The 24,534-nt window shown below is 36.1% G+C and overlaps 2 protein-coding genes across 2 annotated transcripts; one reads left to right on the forward strand and one right to left on the reverse strand.

The window, feature by feature from the left end:
• Positions 1 to 670: 670 nt before the first annotated feature.
• Positions 671 to 2,397, forward strand: LOC125587293. Its single transcript, XM_048757530.1, has 4 exons — positions 671 to 922; positions 1,182 to 1,456; positions 1,552 to 1,633; positions 1,711 to 2,397. Exons 1-4 carry the CDS (start codon positions 671 to 673, stop codon positions 2,395 to 2,397), a joined length of 1,296 nt encoding a protein of 431 aa, XP_048613487.1.
• Positions 2,398 to 3,717: 1,320 nt separating this feature from the next.
• On the reverse strand, positions 3,718 to 6,245 carry LOC106383389. The gene is made up of 4 exons (XM_022709469.2): positions 5,278 to 6,245; positions 4,101 to 5,176; positions 3,926 to 3,983; positions 3,718 to 3,763 (listed from the first exon to the last, which is right to left on the reverse strand). The coding sequence occupies exons 1-4, from the start codon at positions 6,243 to 6,245 to the stop codon at positions 3,718 to 3,720; spliced, it is 2,148 nt and encodes a 715-aa protein (XP_022565190.2).
• Positions 6,246 to 24,534: the final 18,289 nt, after the last annotated feature.

The raw sequence follows: 24,534 nt of genomic DNA on the forward strand, positions 1-24,534 counted from the left end.
AGGCAATTCCTGATTTTGGAGAAATTTTAGGCAGAAGAGTCTCAGACAGCTTCAAAGGTCCAAGGTGTGGCAATTGGAAAGGAGTTGCAAAAGTTTCTTATGAAGACATCATTGAGCTCGAGGACTCCTTAATTAAGAAGGTAACATTCTCTCTGTTTTTTTCTTTTATATGGTTGTTGTATATATTTTGTTTGGATTTTAATGTTTTAACTGTTTGCAGGATAACTTGTGCTCGGTCATGTCAGTGACTGGTAATGGTGTTGTGTTTCTAGATGTTGACTATATAAGGAAGGGTGAGATGGAAGATGAACGAGTGGACTTTCTTTTGGAGAGGATCAGGAACAAGTATGATTGGAGCAGCACAGACTGGCCAGTTTTAGACCCTGAAGAAACTAAAATGGAGGAACCCGACTGCCATGATAGAGGGTCAGAAGCTGATAAGAGCGTGGATCATACGGATGTTGTAGCAGACGAGGAGACCTCTTTGGTTAAGGTTGCAGGAAAAGGCAAGAGAAAGTTTCTTGATGAAGGAGCATAGAAAAGAAAGAAGAAGGTGCTGTGTAAGCGATCAGCAGAAAAGTATCTGACTTTTGGTCATGAAACTAAGAGTTTCATTGAGGGTCTTATCCGCACATCTGTCACTTCATTGGGAGATGTGCTCAGTATGAAAATGGGGAATATGGAGAGGGTGTTTACAGAGAGGATGGGGAAGATGGAGATTGATGTTTCACAGCTCAGGGACGCAATCAGTTTGACTAGTGAAGGAAACTATCCTAACAAGAAAAAAGCTGAAGAAGCTCCACTAAACAGCAAAGCCAAGCAAGCTCCACCTAAGAGCAAAGGCGCTCAAGCTCCACCTAAGAGCAAAGGCGCTCAAGCTCCACCTAAGCGCAAAGGCGATCAACCTATTCCAACAAAAAAGGTACTACCTAAGAGAAAGTGTAGAACTTGATGAACTTGGAACTACGATGCTTGAGTTAGGGTGCTGGAGCTAGGCTTTTGGAACTTCATATTGACTGTGTAATATTATGTAATATGGAATGTGAAACTTTGTGTAATAGGTTTCTAAAGTATAATATGTTTGACTGTTTGTGTATGAAACTCTATGAATGTAATGCTTTGTTTGTGTTATGAATAAAGGGCTTCGTCTTATATGCATTGTTTTAAATTTTAATGAATAGGATGGGAAAAAGATTGCTACAGAAACTAATGATTTTGATTTCGGATTGAGTACACAAGACTTGCGGGACCTGTCCCAAGCTACATTTGTTGAGGGTTTTGATATGTCTCAAGTGAAAGTTGAGACCTCAAGTAAATCAAAACCGTTGAACATGGCTCCACTGCAGTGGAATAATGAGCAAATAGATCGAACCAAAGAAGACTCGCCAGATGCCGCGTTGGTGTTTTTCCGTGAAGAGGATTGGGAAAAAGTTAGAACTTGGTCAACTTCCTCCACGTAAGTACTCTATTCTCATTCATTTGTTATGTATTGATATATTTTAAATAAAATGTATAATTGTTTTATAATTTTATCATTGTATTTGGTTTCAGACGTCTACGGATTGGACCTGCCACTTTTGATTTTGAGATTGCTAATCGTCTTATGGATAAATCTGAGTGGGTTGATAGCTTGGTAAACCTTAGAGACTATTAGCTTCCATTTGTGTCTTTTAAATACATTGTGTATGCTAAGATTTTCGAAATATGCAGGAGATTGATGCCGCAATGTACGTATTCCGGGAGAGAACATCTTTGAAACGATGGAGACCTCATCGTGTCGCCTTCATGACTGTCGTCTTCAGCAATATGATTAAAAAAGAGTATGGTCATTTAGAAGCTCAGGGTAGAAAGAGCTACATGCTTCATAATTTGCTACTGCAGTACGGTAAAGGGGTCCTTCCACCACATGGCAGGACACATGAGATATGGAATATAAATGTGGATCGGCTGTATGTCCCTGTTCATGTCAGTGGGAATCATTGGATCGCCTTGTGCATCATTTTCGTGACGAGGAGCATTGATGTGTTCGACTGCTCGGGTAGGAAAAGGTACAAGGAGGTGGATGGGTTCGCAAACCTTATTCCGCGTATTGTCAAGGCAGCTCAGCCTATAAGACACCAGAAGGATTTCACAGTCGGTGCATATACTGTTTCCTATGTCCCCGTTGGGAATCTGAATAAAAGTGCATGTGACTGTGGCGTCTATGCAGTGAAGTTCATTGAGTGCCATGCGCTTGGATTGGAGTTGTCGTTGTTGCATGATGGTAACATTATCGAAGCTCGCCACAGGATTTTATGGGATCTTTGGGAAGCAGCTAATGATCCGGAATTGATTGACAGGATGTCAAAGTATCAATCCCCAGAGTGTCTCTCTTCGACTGTAGAGGAGATTCTGTGAGACTGCTTGGTTTCTAGTTCTTATGTAATGAACAAGATTGCTTAATCTGATGTAGAACTTCTAGTGTTTTATTATCATTTTTAGGAACAAGAATGCTTAGTCTATTGTACAACTTCTAGTGTTTTATTATGATTTTTAGGATCGACTCTTCTAATCTGATGTACATCTTGTGGTTTTATTATTAAGAGTTTTTAGCTGAAGAATGTTAGAATTTAACACTGTTTTAAATTAGAACCCTAACTAAAACCCTAAACATACCCTAAACGAAACCAAAACCCGGAACAAGACCACAATCAACCCTAACCTAAACCCTAAACATACCCTAAACGAAACCAAAACACGGAACAAGACTACAAGAACAATTATCAAAACTGTTTTACTAGATCATCCCGTAGGAGTAAATAAATCGAATCAAATGTAATACACTTAACTTGGCTTCTTGTAAACCAGACTTTTGATCCAACTCAACAATCAAACCCGACCAGAACTAGATCCACAATAAACCTAAAACCCGACATATTTAAGATCAACTCAGCAATGAAACCCGACTTTTCACATTTTTTCAGATCTTATTTTCCTTCAATCTCCTTTTTCTCTCTGAATCAGTTTCTCACACCCATGAATACTTCAAGGCGACATTCGTACGGGGTACCATCTAGGTGCTGGTGCGGGAAAGGGGTTATGATATTCTATTCCAGAACTGATGACAATCCTTACCGACGGTTCTATAGATGTGAAATAGGGGCACAGGTTCATAGTCTGATTCAATTTTTGATTTGTTATGTTCTTTTTTTGTCTAATTCGATATTCGATTGTGTAGGACAAACATGCTGTTTTTTCATTCCATTTTGTTTCTCCTAACTTGATTTTCGTTTCTATGTAGCGAAAGAAGGAAAATCATTTATTTAAGTGGGTTGATGACGCCCTGCTTGATGTGATTCGAAGGGTAGAGGCTGAGCAAGGGAGAATTGTCGAAGAGATTGAAGATCTGAAAAGTAGTATCACACAGACAATAGAAGAAGAAGTTAGGAAGCAGAAAAATTCACTCGAATTATGTTGCTTAGGAAGCATTCTATGGCTTTTTGGAAGATTAAGAAGCCAAGAATGAGTGAAATCAGTCTACTGGTTCTAAGTATCTTCTTCTTAGTGTTTTCTTGTCGTCTTTACCAGTCTACTGGTTCTTAGTATTTGCTTCAATTTGTGTTTTGTTGTTACATTGTTTGTGTCGACTTAACCAGTCTAGTGGTTCTTTATTTTTGTGCTCAGTGTTCTGTTCTTACAATCCACCTTCCTTGTTGAAAAATCGGGTAGCAGCTATTGTCAAACAAACTCAAACTCAAATTCAAACTCAAACTCAAAAGCATAGCTGAACATAACATAACTAAACAAACAGAGAGATAGAGAAGTGATGAGAAAATAATGTCAATATATAGCAATGAAACTGAGAAAATAACCATACGAGAATTATCCAAAGTATAACAATCAAAATGAAAACAAAGTTGATTGTTTTTAGAATAAAAAACCATACGAGACAAGGCAATACTGCACTTTCAAACACCACAACTTGCATACTTGAACAGACCAACCTGTAACAGAAACATCCATACATGAAACACAATTAAATCGAGATTGAAAAACATATAAACGAGCTGGCTATATAAGCTGACCCTTACCATATGTGACTGGCTATATTGGTATTTTACAAGTTGCTCTGTTGTGCCCACTAATACCACATCTACTACACTTCGGAGGCTGTCTCTTTTGTGATGTTTGCGATGACCGAATTTTATCTTCAACAGTTTCATATCTGCGTTTTCTATTCCTTCCAACTGATTTTCTTGACTCTGGTGGTAGCACATTGACCACGACAACATCTTCTGGCATGGACCAAGCATCCTCAGGAACAGCAATAGGATTGATGCTTTCATGATAAGCTTCTCGCCAAGCTTCTGTAGTGTAAAATAAATCAGTCAATGTGTGTGGCTGTCTGCCAACATGAAAACCAGCTTTAATTGCGTGCCGACAATGTATCTTCATCAGGTTGTACTTCCCACATGAGCAAGTACGTCTATCCAAATATACTAAGCAGTCGATTTTATCACCTCTAACAAGCAATCGACCATCGCTGACAGGGTAAACTGCAAATCTTTTGCCTTTCTTGGTTCTCCTTTCAATCTTTTTCTCCACATCTATGGTAAGAGGATGATTATGCTTTGAAATCTTTTTTTTACGGTTATAAAACCACCGAGTCAGCATTTCCCTGATACTGTCCAACAAAGGAATGATTGGATACTCTCTCGGCGAACGCAAAGCAGAGTTGATGGATTCGGCAGGGTTTGTTGTCCTTATGTCATATCTATATCCAGAGAATTGACATCTTGCCCACTTTTGGACTTCAGCATCCCTTAGGTATTTTCCAATTGTCGGACTGATATTACACACATTAGCAAATATCTTTTCAAACTCAGCAACTCTATAAACCTTGGACGCCTTTGCAACCAACCCAACAAGTCCTTTCCCATGGTAATATGTTACCACATTATTCAACAAATGATGAATGCAAATACCATGTTTAGCTGTTGGATACACAGTCTCAAGCGCCTTAGCAATGGCCGCATGTCTGTCCGAAATGAAAGCCAAATGATGATCATCAGCAATGACAATATTTAGTTGTCTCATAAACCATTCCCAAGAATTTTCATTCTCTGAGTCGACTACTCCGAATGCAAGAGGATACAAATTAGAATTTCCGTCTACGGCGTTGCAACCAATAGAACTCCTTTGTATTTGTTCTTCAGAAAAGTGCCATCAACCACAATAACCCTCCTTATGACTCTGTTAAATCCTCGTATCGATTTCCCAAATGCAATAAACAGGTACCGAAATATCCCTTTGCTGTCAATCTCATACGATGAATGTGTACCCGGATTAGCCTCTCTCAGCATGTGCAAGTATTTCGGTATTTTTCCGTAACTTCTCTCCGGTATACCTCTAACATCATTAACCGCATATTCACGAGCATCCCATGCTAAAGATTTCGTGATCTCACCGCCATGATCCATAAGCATAATCTGTATTATATCATTGCATTTCGGCCCTTCCTTAACCCCTTCATATCTATGCATAATCAGACTACCTATAGTTTTGGCCGAAGCAGTCCTACCCGGTTTGGTTTTGCTTGAAGGTGCACATGTATGTTCACCGACATACTTTTTGATAATGAAATATGCAGAATCCTTCAAACACTCTGCTTGAACACACCAATTGCATGCATTATCCTCACATCTAACATACCAAAGTTGTCTATCTGTTTTGATAACCTCGTAGTGAAAGTTATGCTTCATTGCACATATCTCGAAAGTCGCCTTCAGCAAAGTTTTGTTCTCAAACAATTGTCCCTTCTTAACAACATTGAGCACAGAAAACTTTGACATCTTATGTATGTCCTCTTTGGCCGAGATCATGGTTTCAGCATGATAGGCATCCTCATCAACTTCGACTCTGCTAATCTTTTCTTTCTTTTTCTCGCACTGCCTCTCAACAAACACAGGAGCTGGTTCGTTCCCCCTATCAACCGAGTTTCCCTCCTCTTGAGCAGTACTTGAATCAGCTGGCGACTTGTTAAGATCAAAGTCTGGTTCATTCAGATTCTCAACTTTGGCTTTAGATGTTACACACAATCGAGTAGAAACACACTTTTGAACAAAACCAACAAAATTTTGAAGCTGTCGATCATTTGCAATGATCACAGGTGGACAAGTTGATGTATTGATCAACTCAGTAGGTAGATAACTCAACTCCAAATCGGGTAAGCTATCTTCTTCCATATCAAAATCCTCCAAAACCATTCTTTTAAAAACTTCTAAGGTAGAACTTGATTCCAATAACAGTAGCCTAGCCCCTTTCTCATCAGCCGAAAAAACCCATCCCGTGGTTGCTCCAAACTCCCAAACACCACACACTACAAGAAAACATCAAGGATTCTGAGGGAAAAAATCGTCGGAATTTCGTCGGAATATCGTTATTCCGACGCAATTCCGACGAAACACGTCGTCGGAAATAATTCCTCGGAATTTCTTTTTTCCTCTGAAATCCCTCGGAATTTTCCGACGGAATTCCGAGGAAATTCCGAGGATCCCTTGTTTGTCGGAAAAGTCCTCGGAATATACCGAGGTAGAACTTCGTCGGGATAATTCCTCGGAAGTTCATCGATCGATGCGTGTTTGGACATATATACATCGATCGATAGGAGTATACCGACGGACTTTTTCCTCGGTTTATTCCGAGGAACTGTTCCCTCGGTATATTCCGAGGGATCCGTTCCTCGGAATTTTCCGAGGGAGTTGTCCCTCGGAAAATTCCGAGGGAAATGTCCCTCGCTATATTTTTTTAAAAAAACGGATCGATCGATGCGTTTTTGTTCAAAAACGCATCGATCGATGTAGTGAAAAATATAATTAATTTCCTCGGAATGTAAAAAATATTAATTTTTTTGAAAAAATAAAATTTCTGAAATTTAAATTCGAAAATATGAAATTAAAAGTAAAATTGAAATCATACTAATTAATATTCAAAGTTTCACAAATAAAAATAAAACATTCCGAGATTGGGGAAAAAAAAAACTACGGGTCTGGCACGTCCGGGAACACCTCGTTCGGGTACATCCTCTGCATCATCTCCATCATTTGCTGGTTCAGCCTCCTCTGTGCCTCATAGCCCGCCTGTTGAGCCGCCATCTGGGTCTCCAACAAAGATATTCGATCATCTTTGTCCTTCAACTGAGCCGTAAGTACTTCTGGATCAACAAAGGGCGGTGGTGCAGAAGAAGGAGGAACCGACCGGGTGCGACGACCCAAACCGAACAAACGTCCCTTCTTCTTTGGAACCGACTGAATAGAAAAAAGCCAAATTTAGAAATTTAAACCAAGAAATAAATGAATTGAACTTAAAAAAAAAGAACTTACGGATTCAACGATTTCGTTGATTCGAAACCGGGACAAGTTGGTCGAAGCCGTCGAAGCGTCATCCTCGGTTTGAAGCTGAGACACTTCGTCTACCACCTGAGTTTGGACCAGGTCGACCACGTCCCTCACAAGACCGTCATCAATCTGGCCGGTCTTCTTGTTGGTATACGCCCTCCTCATTAGGGCGAGATCATCGACCGGCTCGCCATCATTTTCTTCCGCCTTGAAAAAAAACATAAAATTAAAGAAACATTAGAAATTAGAAGAAATGCACAATAAATTTAAATTCTGAAACTCAAATAATTGAAGAAAAAGCGGTTGAACTTACCATGCGATCTCCGAGAGTGGCAATAGATTGAGCACCCAAGTTATGCTTGTAGATGCCCTTCCCTTTACGGTCGCTCCTGCGGTTGGTGGAGTTGGTGGAAGAAGTTTCTTTCGTCTCCTCCTTATCCCAATGCGCACACAACTCCTTCCAGACCGTGTCGTTCATCGACTTTGGGACCTTTTAATTAAAAAAAAAGAAAAAGTTTAATAAATTAAAAAATAGTTTAATAAATTAAAAAATTGTTTAATAAATTAAATCGAACCTTATTGATTTCCCACTTCTTCTTCCACTCGTGGATCTGCTTCCCATAGTTGTCCATTACTTTATGGACGAAGTGGTGATAGATAAAGAGCGTCTCATCGGAATTCCAGTTGAACTCTTGCTGAAAAAAAAAACACAATTAGTAGAAAATTTATATTAAAGATTAAAAATATAAGTAAAAAATTAGAATACTTACCGCAAACTGACGAAACCACAGAACCTGCTTGTCGGTTGGGAAGTGAGTGAAAGTCGGATGTCCACTGTCGAGGGCCGAGTACATCATACGGTTGATCCATGCGCTGATCCCGTTCCCGGATCGGTTGAACCTTATTAAAAGAACAAACGGTTAATAATGAATCCAAATTTAAAGAAAAAAAAATGTTTAATTACCATGTTTGACCCCGTCCATGTGGATACGGAGTGAGATACGGAAGATGGTCACGACCGGGCTGTTGAACCAACTCCGCAACCCTCATCACTCCCGGAGGACCCGGAGGAACAGGAGCGGATGCAGCAGCGGGAGCGAGAGGAGCATGAGCGGGTGCAGCAGAGGGAGATGTATGGTTGGAGCTGTGGGGCGAAGGGGAATCCTGAAAATGGCTGGAATCCCGAGACTGGCTCCCCGTACCACCACGACCACGACGCTGTCGAGGCCGGGTCTGATCATCATGAGACCTGTAAATTAAAAAAATATATTTAATAAATACAGAAATATATAAATTAATTTTTTTATTAAAAAAAAATCCCAAATAATTTAATCACAGAAAAAGATTTATATATATTAAAATTTTTTAATAAATATATAAAAATAGTTCTAATAAACAAAAAATAGTTTTAATAAATAAAAATTGTTTAATAATTAAAATGTTTTGTAAAATCCAAAAAATCGAATTTATATAGAAATTTTTTTTTGTAAAATCCAAAAAATCGAATTTATATAGAAAAATCGTTTTGTAAAATACAAAAATCGATTTTATATACAAAAATCGATTTTATAAATACAAAAAATAAAAAAATTATAAAAAAATTCTAAATCAATTCAACAAAACAAATTATTCAACCAAATCACAATTCTAAACCTATTATACAACCAAATCACAATCCTAACCAATCACCCTAACAAAAATCTATCAAAACTACACAAAAACCTAACAAATAGAACCTAAGAGAGTGGGATAGGGTCCTTACATGATTTGTGTAAGAGAAGAGGGAGATCGCCGGAGATATCGTCGGATTTCAGGGGGAAATCGCCGGAGAGAAAGAGAGGAGTCGCGCAGAGGAAGAAGAGAGAAATGGGGAAGAAGAAGGGGCTCGTGGTTATAAAACCTAGGGTCCGACGGACATTATCCGTCGGAATTCCGTCGGAATTCTAATTTCAATTTTCGCGAAATATTTGCCCGGTAAAATGAAAATATTCCGAGGAAATTCCGACAGATAGTAAAATATCCGTCGAAATTTCCTCGGAATATTCCGAGGAAATACCGAGGAACTAGTGTTTGGGGTTTCAAAACATCAATTTTTTTTGCCGTATTTCATTTCTTATACAATTGTAATGCATACCATTGAGGATTCTTTGTATACATGAGCATAAACCATGAAATAACAAATTTCAAAACTAATTGAAAGTATTCCCTTTACCGTTCGTTAAAAGGTATAAGTGTTTCTCTTATGTTGCGAGATTTCGTTCATACAATCGGAAAAGTGTTAATTATACGGTAAGAAACAAATTTTTGACTTCATAATGAACGTAAGACACTTAATAAGGGTTATATAGGTGTTATTCAAACGGCAAAACGTTGTTTTCGGTTTAAAAACCCTATTTCCTCGGAATTTCCTCGGATTATTCCGAGGGAACTCCGACGAAACCCTCTTCTTCCTCGAAATTTCCTCGGAATATTCCGAGGAAATTCCGACGAACTAGTGTTTGGGGTTTCAAAACGTAATTTTTTTTAAAAAAACGCATCGATCGATGCGTTTTTGAACAAAAACAAATCGATCGATTACTAAGATGGCCCGGGCCGTAAGATTGTGATCGATCGATGAGAGTATCCCATCGATCTATCGACAATCTGAATTGTTCCTCGGAATTTCCTCGGAAAATCTTGTATGTTTTTTTAAAAATGCATCGATCGATGCGTTATAGAACAAAAACGCATCGATCGATTACTAGGATGTACCGGGCCGTAAGATTGTGATCGATCGATGAGATTAACCCATCGATCTATCGACAATCTGAATTGTTCCTCGGAATTTCATCGGAAAATCTTGTATGTTTTTTTAAAAATGCATCGATCGATGCGTTATAGAACAAAAACGCATCGATCGATTACTAGGATGGACGGGGCCGTAAGATTGTGATTGATCGATGAGAGTAACCCATCGATCTATCGACAATCTGAATTGTTCCTCGGAATTTCCTCGGAAAATCTTCTATGTTTTTTTAAAAATGCATCGATCGATGCGTTATAGAACAAAAACGCATCGATCGATTACTAGGATGGACCGGGCCGTAAGATTGTGATCGATCGATGAGAGTATCCCATCGATCGATCGACGAGAGTATCCCATCGATCGATCGACAATCTGAATTGTTCCTCGGAATTTCCTCGGAAAATCTTGTATGTTTTTTTTAAAAACGCATCGATCGATGCGTTATAGAACAAAAACGCATCGATCGATTACCAAGATGGCCCGGGCCGTAAGAATGTGATCGATCGATGCGTTATAGAAACAAAACGCATCGATCGATGCGTGTTCGGAAAACAGAATTATAAGGCAAAACCCGACCTTTTTTGGATCTAAACCTTAGAACTCTAATCCCCTCCGATTTACCCTATAATTCGCCCCCCCCTTTCTCTCTCTATAATCATCCGATTTGAACAATTTTGGGCTCTATTCCACTTGATTTTTCGAGCTCTACTTGATTCCTACACTCGTCTTCACCCTAAGACAGGTATACTCCGCGAATCTCCACATTCTGAAATCGTGTTCTTGAGCAATTTTTTGGGTTTTGTGAATTTCTTATGTCCGTGTTGATTCCTTGATCAAATATGCATGAAACAGATGTTTAAACATGGAATAGAACACAATTGTCTGTGATCAACGAGTTTGGAACATGATTTGAGATGATTTAGGGATAGAGAATTTTTTTCAATTTCGTTTTTTTTTATCACAACTCGATTTCGCTTTTCATTTTCATGTTCAGCTTTGCCTTCTTAATTGATTATAACCATGTTGAGAGCAATGATTCTATTTTGTAGAGAATGAAGCGCACGAAAACATCAGCAAAGAAAAACACACAAGAAGCGGGTTCGTCACAGTTGGAGAAGCAAAGGCCAAAGAAGTGGGATAAGTCTGATACCACCCACTACAACAACATGAAGAAGGTAGCCGTTCCGGCTACACAACTAGCATGTCCTGAGACGATGACAATATTGGGAATCAAAGCAGACATTGAAGGACTGTTCCAGAACATGGGTCTAGGCCAACTATGCAACCTCAAGGAACCCACTTATCCGGAGTTGGTACACCAGTTCATAGCATCCGCATACGTCACCCGTCCCGATGATAGCCATCAGGAAGGTTTTCTGGCATTCGTAGTGCAGAAAGTATACTATGAGGTATCTTTCACAGACCTCTGCGGACTATTTGGATTGAGTGCGGGGGAGAGGACATATGGTCTTTATTGGACTTCAGAGCTGTTGAACTTCTGGGAAACGATTGGCACAGGGGTTTATAGATCTTCTCAGGCAAAGGAGTCACTTATCCGGAGCCCAGTACTGAGATATGCGACACGCCTCATTGGCTCATTGCTATACGGGACAACCACAGCCGCATCAGTCACGCAATGGGAGTTGTGCCTCCTGTACCAAGGTGTGAGGCATTTGCTACCGGCATTTGGAAACTCTACATTCCCACCTGCTACTGCCTTCAACATGGGAGCGGTGCTGGCCGCAAACTTAGCAGGATACAAGGGGAAAGTAACCAAATCCAAGAGCAATGCATGTGGATTTGGTGCAGTGATTACTCGGATCCTTAGACATGTGGGTGTAGACTGTGAGAACCACCAGGTAGCACTGGACAGATCGAACAACATTGCTTGGAACTACCTGGATGTCATTTCTCTAGTAAGTAAGGAGTTCATAGCTGGTCCCCACTCGAGGATCGATCGGGATGGTCCTTACGTCTACGTATTCCAGGACCGAGCGAAGAAAACACTCTACTGCCACCTGCCTCAGATCGGCCTGACTGCTCTACTTTCAGAGGCTGCAGTTGAGTTCCTACCCCCTGCTACCGCACTAGTAGACAAGCCATCCTTCTTCACGCCAAAATATCAGACTAAAGGCAAGGGCGTGGTTGATGAAGAAGGACAAGATGAGGCTGCACAAGCCATTCCAGATGATTCACAACCCCATCAGCTACTCCCATCAGACTCCAGCCAGTACAAGCTGCAAGAGCTTCCACCGAACGCCACTTCGCGCCAGCAACAACATTGGAGAGATCAGAGCATAAAGACAAACAACGACATGCTACACAAGATCTGGGCTGCCATTTCACGTATCAGGCCGTGTCGTTGCCAAAAGGATGATGTAGTTCATCGGGACAACTCTCCATCCAGCTCTGGTTCGGGTTCGAGTGGTACACACAGGGTAAGAAAGAGGTCCAAGAGACCCAACGATGCAGGAACATCTGGAGCAGGAGACGAGGAGTAGGAGCTATCACCGGCTATTTTATTTTCTTTTCTATTCTAACGTTTTATGGTCTTATTTTCTGTTAATTTTGAACTGAGTTTTTTTTTAGGTTTCTTAATTATGAGTTCGTATTTCTTTTACATGGTTTCTTTGTTTTATTTGGTTGTGTTTTGTGTAGCTTTTAATTCGTATTCAGCTTTGCCTTGCTAGATAAACCAAATAACTATTATCCGAGGAAAGAGGTTATATCAAGTGTTCCTCGGAATTTCCTCGGTATTTCTTAAAAAAAAAAAAAATTAAGTTTAATGGTAGTCTGTTTCCGAGTCATCATCACCAGATGAATCTGAATCTGGATCTTGGTGAAACTCTCCAATTACTGGTTCATCCTCTACGTGAACGACGGCTTCCTCTCCAAAGTCGGTTAAATCGACTACAAGGCCAACTCCAGCTAAATCTTCTGCTGCACTACAGTTGCCGGATGTGCTTGGTTGTAGTGGGTCTTCCAGCTCAGAACTTCCCTGAACTCGGCCTCTCGGGTTAAGTCTTGTAACAGTAACCCATGGATCATCTCTGTTCCTTACCCGGGGGTACTTGATATAACAAACCTGTAACATTTAGAAAAATTATAAATTAATACACATGATGATGAATCATTCTGAATAATTAACATTTAATTACCTGATCGGCCTGGGAAGCAAGAATGAAAGGATCATAATATTGCAGCTTTCGCCTCGAATTTACTGATGTAACACCAAATGCATCTGTTCTCACACCTCGATCTGGGGTGTTGTCGTGCCAATCACAATAGAAAACAGTACAGCGCAATCCAACCATGCCCAAATACTTGATTTCCAAAATCTCATGTATGTGTCCGTAGTATACATCATCTCCTGATGCAGAACAAACGCCAGCATCATAAGTCGTACTCGAACGTCTCCTCTTCTGAGTTGTGAATGCATATCCTCGAGTACAAAATCTCGGATATGACTTCACAACAAAGTTTGGTCCAACGACCATCTCACGTATCCAATCGTCAAATGTTTCACCTCTGGCCAAACCAGCAGACACCTATTAATAGCACATATATATATATTATATCAATAAATGTGAATTAGTATAAATATGTGATAAAATATATTTTAATTTGTTTAAAGCACTCACATAAATAAACATCCATCCAGTAAATTCTCTCTGCTTCATTTCTTCTAGTTCGTCCTCTGTGGCGTATCTATACTCGAACCGCTTTTCTGCCATGAAAATCCTGTATATGATGACAATAATGTAATTAATTAAGATTTAAATTTCAATTTGTTAAAATAAAAATTTGTAAGCTCATTTATTTACCTCTCATATAAAAATTTACCCCTCCAATAAATCATGCAGTTGTCGCTGCATACATCTATTACCTGATACGATAAACCAAGACCAGCTACGAGTTTCTGAACCTCGTAGTATGAACCAGGAGCTACATTATCCTCGGGTAGAATACCTTTTACAAAATCAGCAATCGCATCCACACAGTCTTCAGCCAAATTATAATCTGTTTTAATGCCCATCAATCTTGTAGCAGATGATAAAGCTGAATGACCATCTCTGCAACCTTCGTACAATGGTTGCTTTCCAGCATCCAACATATCATAAAATCTCCTAGCTTCTGCATTGGGTAAATCTTCCCCTCTAAAATGATCATTTACCATCTGCTCAGTACCTACACCATAATCTACATCCGTTCTAATTGGTTCTTCTAATCTAACCGCTGGCTGAGGTTCACTAGTACTACCATGTTCATAATCAGTTTCCCCATGATGATACCAAATTTTGTAACTTCGTGTAAACCCACTCAAATATAGATGAGTCCAAACATCCCACTCTTTAATAACCTTTCTATTTTTACAATTAGAGCAAGGACATCTTAACATACCTGTTTTTGCTTCCGGTTGTCGGTGAACTAACCCCATGAATTCAGTTATACCTCGTTGGTATTCTTCCGTAAGCAATCTCGTGTTCGGATCCAAATGAGGTCGATCGATCCAAGAACGAAAATAATTTGAAGAAGACATATTTTTTATGAATAAAATTCGTGTGTAAATAGAGTAAGAGGGAGGATGAAGATATGAAGTGAATGAAGAGGAAGAGGAGTGCTTGTATTTATAGTTTAAATCCTGCCGACATACCGAGGAAATTCCGACGGAATTCCGACGGACAAAACTAGTTCGTCGGAATTTCCTCGGAATTTTGTAAAATCCCCCAACGGCTCTCCAACGGCTATAATATTTCCTCGGAATTCATCGGTTTTTTCCGAGGAACAGAGTTTTCCTCGGAATTTCCTCGGAATATTCCGACGGACTGTAGTTTCCTCGGAATTCCGTCGGTATATTCCGAGGAAATTCCTCGGTATATTCCGAGGATTTCATTTTCCGTCGGAATGTCCGTCAGAATATCGCTGTTTTCTTGTAGTGACATGTTGTATAGATATGCATCATAGAACAAGAGTTTGTGAAAATCACAAGACAAACTATAGAGAAATCATAGGAAAATCATAGATTGGTGAAGAAGAACATTAAAAATCGTTTTTTTTTTATTTTTCACGAAGCAAATCAATGAAAACATGTTTTAGGAAGTTAGAATATTTTTAGAATATTTTTAAAAGGGCAACTTCCTTAATTTTCGAAAATACAATTTTTTTATCCGTAGAAAGCACCTTCTACACTGTGTAGAACATAACAAAATTCCAGAATGTAATTTCTACACTAAGTGGACGTTCGTGTATGTTTCAGATTTTGCATTCCTGATAACTTAGAATACTCAATAAAAGTAGAAACATCTTTCTGAATAAAAGTAGCGATCATTACAAATAGTAAAATTCGTATTCCCCATGTTTAGAATTATAGTAAAAAGTAGTTTGTACGTTCTAAAACAAGTAGATGGATGTTTTCATTCTAGAATTCACTTTCTACTCACTCGTTTTGTGTAGAAACAGAATTCTACTTTTAGTAGAACGTAATTTAAAAACATGATTTATTATGTTTTTCAACCCAAAAAAAATATGTGTTTGTGTAAATGGGTGTTTTATTAATTGTTTATATTTTAATAATTTTTTTGATTCTTATAACTATTTATTTCATTAATTTTAACATATGGAAAGGGTAAAAGAGAGAAAAAATGAAAAAAAAATAGATTTATACCATAGGGATAACTATGCTGTTTTCTTGTTCTCTTTTAGCAATTTTCCCAATAATTAATTGAGTTAAACCAATTTAACCAATAAACAAATTAAGCAGTCATGCAATTAACCAAAGTCACAAAAGTACTAGCGCTTCTTTTTATGAGACAGGAGATGCAGCAATCTATTGACACATAGCGAATCAGATATCAATACAAAAAAATTATGCTAACCAAAGAAGAGCCAATAGAACCAATAACGAATATTGACTAAAGCGAGTAAAGCTAATAACCCAGACACCATGCAAAACAAACGTACGTGCAAGAACACAAACTTTACTCAAGACCAAAAAACTGGCTGGATGAAGCATGGATTCAAATTCTGTTTGGGATTACCAAGTCACCTGTTCTTAAAATAAAAAAAAAACTTTACAATAATCAGTCCGGTTAGTGCAAAGCAATAAACGGATATTTTGAGTTAAGACTGATATGACCGTATTATATAAACTACGGAGAACTGAATATTGTAAAGAATAAATTTGATAAAATTATACCAAAAATTAAGAAAAAGATGATACAACTGCAGAGGCGAGATATTATCTCTTTTCTTAACTCAAAATACGTCCCGTAGTTCGACGGTTCGATAACGTAATGAGTCCCAAGATACAACTGCAAAAAATCTTCTGATTTGCGTCACTTTATCAGAAGCCTGGCGAAACTAGTTTTACGTGTACTCTCAGACTCAAAAAAGAAAAGAAGAGAAAACACAAAATTAAAGAATCAAATATCCAAATATCCAAATGGGAAAAATATTTTTACTACACTTGTTGTATATCGAGTCTCTGATGAGTTAACACAAGTGCTCTTCTTATAGCTTGCAAAGATGATGCACGTTATGTGATAATAATGGACATCAACAAACATAACAAATCAATAATGGAAAATTGATTTCCATAACTTATGACTTTGTACGTTTCTTCTTTTAAAGCCATAAAGAGGTTTTGACCAAATCAAAACTCCATCAATATACTTTACTTGGGTTTATATTTAATATTTAATCAAATATCAAAATATTTTATGAATAAGATTTAAAACAAATTAATTGACATGAAGTCTAACTAATTTATTAAATCTCAATTCAAACCCAAATATTCAAAGTGAAATATTTGTTAAAATTTATATTTAACCAAATATAAAGCTTATAAGTTTTTCATGTCATTCACTTTGGATCTCCATTTCTCATTCAAAACAACTTCGATTTTGACCAACAAATACACTATTTCATAGCGTTCACGGTGACGATTACATCGTGCCCAAATTGTGGTCTTTCCGACAGACGTCTCCGTCGGAAAACCCATCGGAAAAATGGTCCACACCACTTTGTCAAAAACGAGTTCCAACATCTTCCTCGAAACATCAGACATATGGTCTACGATTGATATCGCTAATACAAATAATATATATATAGTTTTTATTAGGCTTTTATGATTTAGTTGAAATGCATAGAGAAATAAGGCAATATTTTTTTTGTTGGAATAAAAGGATTTCGTGGCATATACTATTTAACTAAAAGTATAGGTTTAAATAAAATCAGTGGCATGGTTATGTAATTACTTTGAAAATAAGAGGGCACCTCAAAAAAGGGTCTTCTGTTTTAATAGTATTGATGATGGCGTTCGAGTTATATTTCTCAAAGAAACGACGAGGGTAATGAACGGTTGATAAGGAAACTTAGCCTTTATTATATAGTATTGTTTTCTTCACTAGATCATTTTTCTTGTCATCTGCTAAATTAATTTGAAAATATGGAAGTTTTTACACAAACCGGCAATGAACACATTTTTTCTAGAGCCAAGAGCCGACAAAGATCACTGTCCCTTCGGAGCCAAATGAAACAACAAGGTAATGGACAAAATGAAAGGATGGAAAACTAAAACTTGAGCCGCGAATCTTATCGAGAAAATCGAGCATATGTCCTGATGATAGCAACGACTGGGAAAAAGTGCACCGATCTTCAAACTACAGATAAAAACAAGTCAATGAAACTTGTTTGTGGATTGAGAGATATTTCCTATCCAAAGAACCAAGTTGGCAGAGACCTCAAAGCTCGCACAGCATTAAGCCGGTACTTTCATTGGCTCCAGCCATATCGTAAAACAAATAGAACCATTTGGATCTTCATATGAGAACCGAGAAAAACACTCTTGTCACTAACCAAAGCAGAAACCCTCCACATTTATTGAAACAAGAATCTTAGGCTTAAGCGTAAACCATAATCATTCTTCCTTACCCAACCAACCAAGAATATAGAGTGTGAAAAGAGTTGGAACCGCAAGAGCTTGAGATCCTTAAACGCCAAAACTGAAATGATTCGTAAAACACTTAACCACATATCTGAACCGGAACTTACTACCACCGCGAACCAGATCACAAGTACAAACCCAGAACAGTCAGACAAATGAATCTTTTCTCATCACAAAAACGACTCCTCCACACTCCTGGCCTGAAGCTAATACTGATAAGAACTTACGGCAATTGGAGGCCGCAAACAGGATAACTCCAGGTGAACAGAATCCTTTGCTCTTCACCGGTGACGGACTTCGACCAAACCACCCAAGACCACCGTAAAGGCCACTCCAGATACTGAACCTTTTGCTTCTCCAAACCATCCCAAGCTAGAAAGGACTCAAAAACTCGGATCTAATAGAAACCTTTGAGACGCTCACGGACTCCACCAAAGCCATTCCCATCACTGCTACAACAGCGACGAGAAGAGAGCCGTCGAAACAGACCTTCAGCTTGTTCAGATTCACGACCACCAAGCCTAGATACAAACTACAATCGAAGAAGAAATAGAGGGAGCTGGACCGGCGCGTGTCAGAGGCGCCGCACAGAAGGTGAAGATGAGGGGTCGAGAGAAATTAGGTTTTTCTTAGAGAGGAACCTTCACTAGCTCCTTATTAGTTTGCCAAATAGATTACACAATAATCTGCGTAAAATATTTGATAGCATCCACCAATCACAAGGGATTAACGAAACTTCTAGAGAGTTTAATCATCACTCACCTCATGAAACACCAAACAAAACATCAATTAAAATTCCTCTTCCGTCGAGCTTAACACCGACCCAACATGTGAACGGGTCGGCCGGTCCGGCACCCAAATGGAACATGGCGATCTCGGAGGCAGTTCCTTTACTTGATGTCCACTACAATCGTAGAAGATCACTCCGGAATAACACAACGGCTCACATTTGTCTCCCATTAAAATCTTTCTCTGCCAAATGCCATATTCCTCCTCCTCTTCCTCCTCCATGATATCAATGATGACTTCTTAATTATGAGATATTGAGAACGATGATTGAATTCTTTGGGTGTGGATGATACATAACGAGCATGCGAGAGGCATGCATCAACGATCTCTATCTAAAACACTGACGTGTTTGAATTCATTCATCGCAGAATATTAGTTATCTCGGTAGTCAGTACATTTCGTGAGCTCTATGACAAAATATATTAAAATTAAATTGCTGTATAACTGAATTTATCAGTTCTTCCTTATTTAAATATCTGTAATAGTTTCTTTTTATCACAAAATGCAATAAACATGCGTCAGTATTTATTTATTAAAAACAAAAATTCAAAACTATTTGATTAGCCAGTATCGATATTTGTTGGGATTTAGTAAATTCATGTCCCAACTCTATATTGTTTGATTAGTACGATATTGTCCACTTTGGGCCTTAGGCAAGTCCGCATGGTTTTACTCTTGGTTTTCATCCCAAAAGGTCTCGTACTAATTAGAGTTAGACATCTTTATATATTAGACATTCTTTCGTCTAATATCCAATGTGAGACTTTGTTTGATATTTCACATTCTCTTCTTCAAACTAAGGACCACACTCATCTCGTATATTTTTCCTTCAGCAGATTATCTTGGCACCACCTTGTACCAGTAATCGCAGGGCTTTCTTTTGAGAATGTGTCTTTCATAACATCTCGTTTCTTTGAGAATGTTCTCCCACAACATTACAGGTTCCGTGATCTTTTGACGTTTCTGCCATAAACATTCTCTTCCACCTTGAAGAGTCTCATTCTTACTTTAAAGGTATTTTGGTCTTCTTGGAGAATCTCGTCAAACTTGGCTCTGATACCAATGTTGGGATTTATTAAATCCATGTTCAACTCTATATTGTTTGATTAATACGATATTGTCCACTTTGGGCCTTAGGCAAGCCCGCATAGTTTTACTTTTGGTTTCCATCCCAAAAGGCCTCGTACTAATTAGAGTTGGACATCTTTATATATTAAACATTCCTTCGTCTAATATCCAGTGTGGGACTTTGTTTGATATCCCCTAGACTATATTTGCGAAGTGATTTTGCCACATGTCCTATCTACAATCATTTTTACAAAAAAAAATGATGACATGGCTAACAAGATTGATGACATGGCCTATAGTTAATATGACATGGACAATCACATTTATTACTGACATATATTTTTGGTACACTTTATTGAATATGTCAATAACTAATACATTACATTTAATGTTGATTTATATTTTTGTTAAACTTCTTAAAATATGGTAATAATTGATAAATCATCACTAAAATAAATATATTGAAATATGCATTATAAATTTCGAAATACATTATTTAATTATATTTTATAATTATACAATTTTTATTACTAATATTTTCAAAATTTTCTACATCTTTTTTAAAAAAGTAATAAATTGTTAATCGTAATTTCATTAGTTTCTTTTAGATATCTACAAATTTTATAAATATTGTTTAGTTATAATTTTTAATAACTATACAAATTTTATATGATTTTTAGTAATTTTATACAAGTTGATTTAATACATTTAACCAAAATAAATAAATAAATAAATTTATCTAAGATTCGAATTTTAAATATATTACATATATATTATTAAATGTAATTTAAAATAAACAAAATTATTTTTTCTTAATTTTATGCTTAAATAATCAACTTTATATTAAATATCAGTCAAAAATAATAAAATATATAATATTAATAAATTTTGTTTTAAATATAATTTAACTTTTAAAAAATTTATCACTGCACATGGTGTATGAAAACACCTAGTTTCACAATATCACTGCAAAAGGTTGATACCGCCATTAACAATTTTAAAAGGAGGAAAAGAACAGACTAGTTCCGACGACTTGATTTTATTAATTAGGTTATGCGGGACAAGTTTATTTTAGATAAAGGCATCTTTTCTGGAGTAACATATTATGTATTAGCCGATTTATATAAGATCCTAGTTTTTTTTTTCTCTAAATAAGCTCGTTAATGTTAAATGTGTAAAGGGCTTTAGTGTAAATGTGTTTTGGACAAGTTACAAAAGAAAATTGTGTTTTGGATCTATATCCTAGTCACACTTGCGAAGGCCTTTCCATCATGAAATCACGACTTACATATCCTCTACATGTTGGATAAATCTATCAAATCAACTTGATCGTTATGAACCATCTGTTAAGTTATAGGATCCCTTCCGATTAACTATGCGGAAGACTTTGTTGTTTCAGAATGTTCATATAAGAATTGAAGGACCAACTTTGGATCAAATCGACGTGGATCGGATTAGATTGCATGGATCGGATTAGATTACGTGGATCGGGTTCTGATACCATGTTAAGTTAGATGAATTTTAACCTAAAATCATTTGGTGATAAATAATTGATCCATCTAAATTTTATATCATTTTGGATTCTTTCCAACTACCAATGTGAAAGACTTCGTTCTAATACTCAACCTCAAATCCTCAAATTTTGAAGTTTTGTATTATCCAACCCAACTTCAAATCTTCAAATTTTGAGGTTGTGAATAGTGAAACTTCAAATTTGGGGTTTCACTGTTCACCACCTCAAAACTATCTTTTATTGTTTTTTTGGTCGTTATAGTTATTTCTTTTCATAAATACATATCTTATATATTAAAACAGAAATCACACATTAATTCATGTGTGATATTTTAAAAAATGGACCTTCACTAGAAATCAGTTATCATTCATTTAATACTCTTTTTTTTTTTACAACAAGACATTTACAGACTCATATTGACTCTGTAAACCAGATCGGCAACTCCGCATCCATATGAACGACGAAAGACGGTTGTTTCCTAGCACTACGTGCCAAGCTATCCGCCCGTAGGTTCTCCGTTCGGGGTACATAGATGGTATCTGAGTTGTGGGAGCTTCTTCGTAAAAGCTTAATATCTTCTAGGTGGCTGTCAAATGCTGGCCATTCTTCTGGTTCCGAAACCATCTTAACCAATTGAGAACAATCCGTTGCAAACGTAAGCTGAAACTGTCGTAAGTTCTAATTCATACATTCCATTGCCCAAATCAACGCCTCCACCTCCTAATACATTCCATTCCATTCATTTATTACTCCTAATACATCATTCCTAATACAACAATAGACTCTTATAAAACCGGATTGGTTAACAAACACATATTTTGCATTAACTAATAGTATCCTAAAAATATGTTAACCGACCGTTTTTCTTTGTAACACCCGTTTCTTATATTCACCGAATATTATGTTCATTGGTTTAGTTAAATTATTACTTTAATTTTTTAACGCAATTAGATTTAAGTGTTGGGATAATTGTCTGGTTTAGATTCTGTTTGAATTTGACTGTATATTTCGTTGCTCAACCGGATCTTTAGATGGTGCCATTTTAATATAGCTTTCAGGACACATTAAAAATATATGCGGTGTTATCCCATGTATATTAATTGAGGAACATTTGAAAAGATGTAACCTCAATTTTGTAATAATAAAAAAAAACTTCTTGCTTATGTATCAATCAATTATGTAGTTAATTAGTCCTACGTGTCAGCCTCACATTGAAATTGAAAAACATGTTGGTCCAATTCGATTTTTATATCTCACTAAAAACATTTAATACCAACTATATGATATCATATGATATTAACTAAAAAAAGATGACTATTTATTATATATTATTTCCTTAAATAAATCCTACGGAATTACCTAATGTGATTATGATATATATAGTAATTAATGATTTTAAATAATGAAGATTTGCTAATAATCTGTATGATTTCTATCATTTCTGTTTAATTCTTTACTATTAAAACAAATTACACAATTACATAAATCATATATTAAAAATTTAGATTTTTTTGTATACGTTGTATTTTGAATTTTTCAAAACGAGTATAAATTACTAAAACTGTTAAAAGTCTCACATAAACTTTTGTGATCAATGTTTAAATTATATTCTATAATAAGATACAATGATAATAAAATCATATAAATAAATAATTTTATTTTAATAGGTGTTTATGTTAATATATATATACTTCATATCGTTTAAATTTAATTATATATCATATACGATAGATAAGATTGATTGTTTTAATTTATTTATTCTAAAATGATTGCGAATAAACAAGAGCGGTCATTAATTTATATGTGCAAACCAATTTATTACATAACAGTAACTTATTTCTTAGTTATTTAATATATAATTATTATTTTATTATTTCATAATATGCAGAAAAATATAAAATAAGTATTTATTCTGCACAAGGCGCAGATCTTAACCTAAGTATGTATTTCTTTAATAATTTTGAAATCTTAAACATTTTCTAAATCTTAGGCCAAAATAAAAGAAAGAAATGAGAATAAACTCAAAAATCAATATTTATATCGAGCAATAACCAAAATGACACAAAAAGAAAAAAACTATCGAAGATAGATACGATTGGCACATGAATGTAAACTTATCATAACCATAATTAACTATTAAATTGCTAATTCATGATATAAAACCGAGCTGACATAGTTTCATTGTAACCAAAAAGTATGCATGAGATTCTTCGGCCTAAACGTTAGCTTTTTATGCAATAAATAATTTTTTGACCTAAAATATTTTTAAAAATGGGATCAGTTCATTAGTAAACAAATTATGTAATTAACAAAAAAAGTTTTAAAAAATTATTTAAGAGCCAAATATATTAATTCGATCAATAATATAAATTTTTTTCCATACCATATTTCTTGAACAATTTTCATATAAATTTACCATGCGCAAGGCGCAGGTCTTATCTTAGTTTTTAATATATGTGGTGTTATGGTTTATATGTTGGGTAACAAGAAAAAAACAGTTCGATTATTTATAACTAATTTTGTATAATCACGTTTCTGCATAAAAAAAATCTGTTAGCTTTTTATTTTGGGCTTAAATTAATTGTATATTGGGCTTAAATAATTAATAAAATAGATTAGTGACCCATTGGGCTAATTATAACATTGATCAGTTTAAATTGTCACATTTAAATGATTTACACTATTAATTGAAAATATATAGTTTACTTTTTAATAAGATTAGTTTACTTTTACGAACAAAATTTTTATTTGAAATATTTAGAATAAATATAAATTTTGAAATATCTATTCTATTAAAACAGCAACATGACCTATTGATATAGGTATGATCCAACTATTTTAATACAATTATTAAAACTTCTTATTAATCATTTAAAAAAATATTATACAAAAAATACAAATACAACTAAAAAACACTAATATAAAAATTAAATTTATAAAAAAATGTAAAACAAAAAATAGATCCGTCCTTTTAGTTTATCCCTTGAGGTACCGTGACTAGTATTCTATTAAAATAGAAGTCATAACTTTTTTCATGTGTGTTTTTTTTTTAATTTGG

Source organism: Brassica napus, chromosome C5 (genome assembly GCF_020379485.1).
Source record: "Brassica napus cultivar Da-Ae chromosome C5, Da-Ae, whole genome shotgun sequence".
NCBI lineage: Eukaryota > Viridiplantae > Streptophyta > Magnoliopsida > Brassicales > Brassicaceae > Brassica > Brassica napus.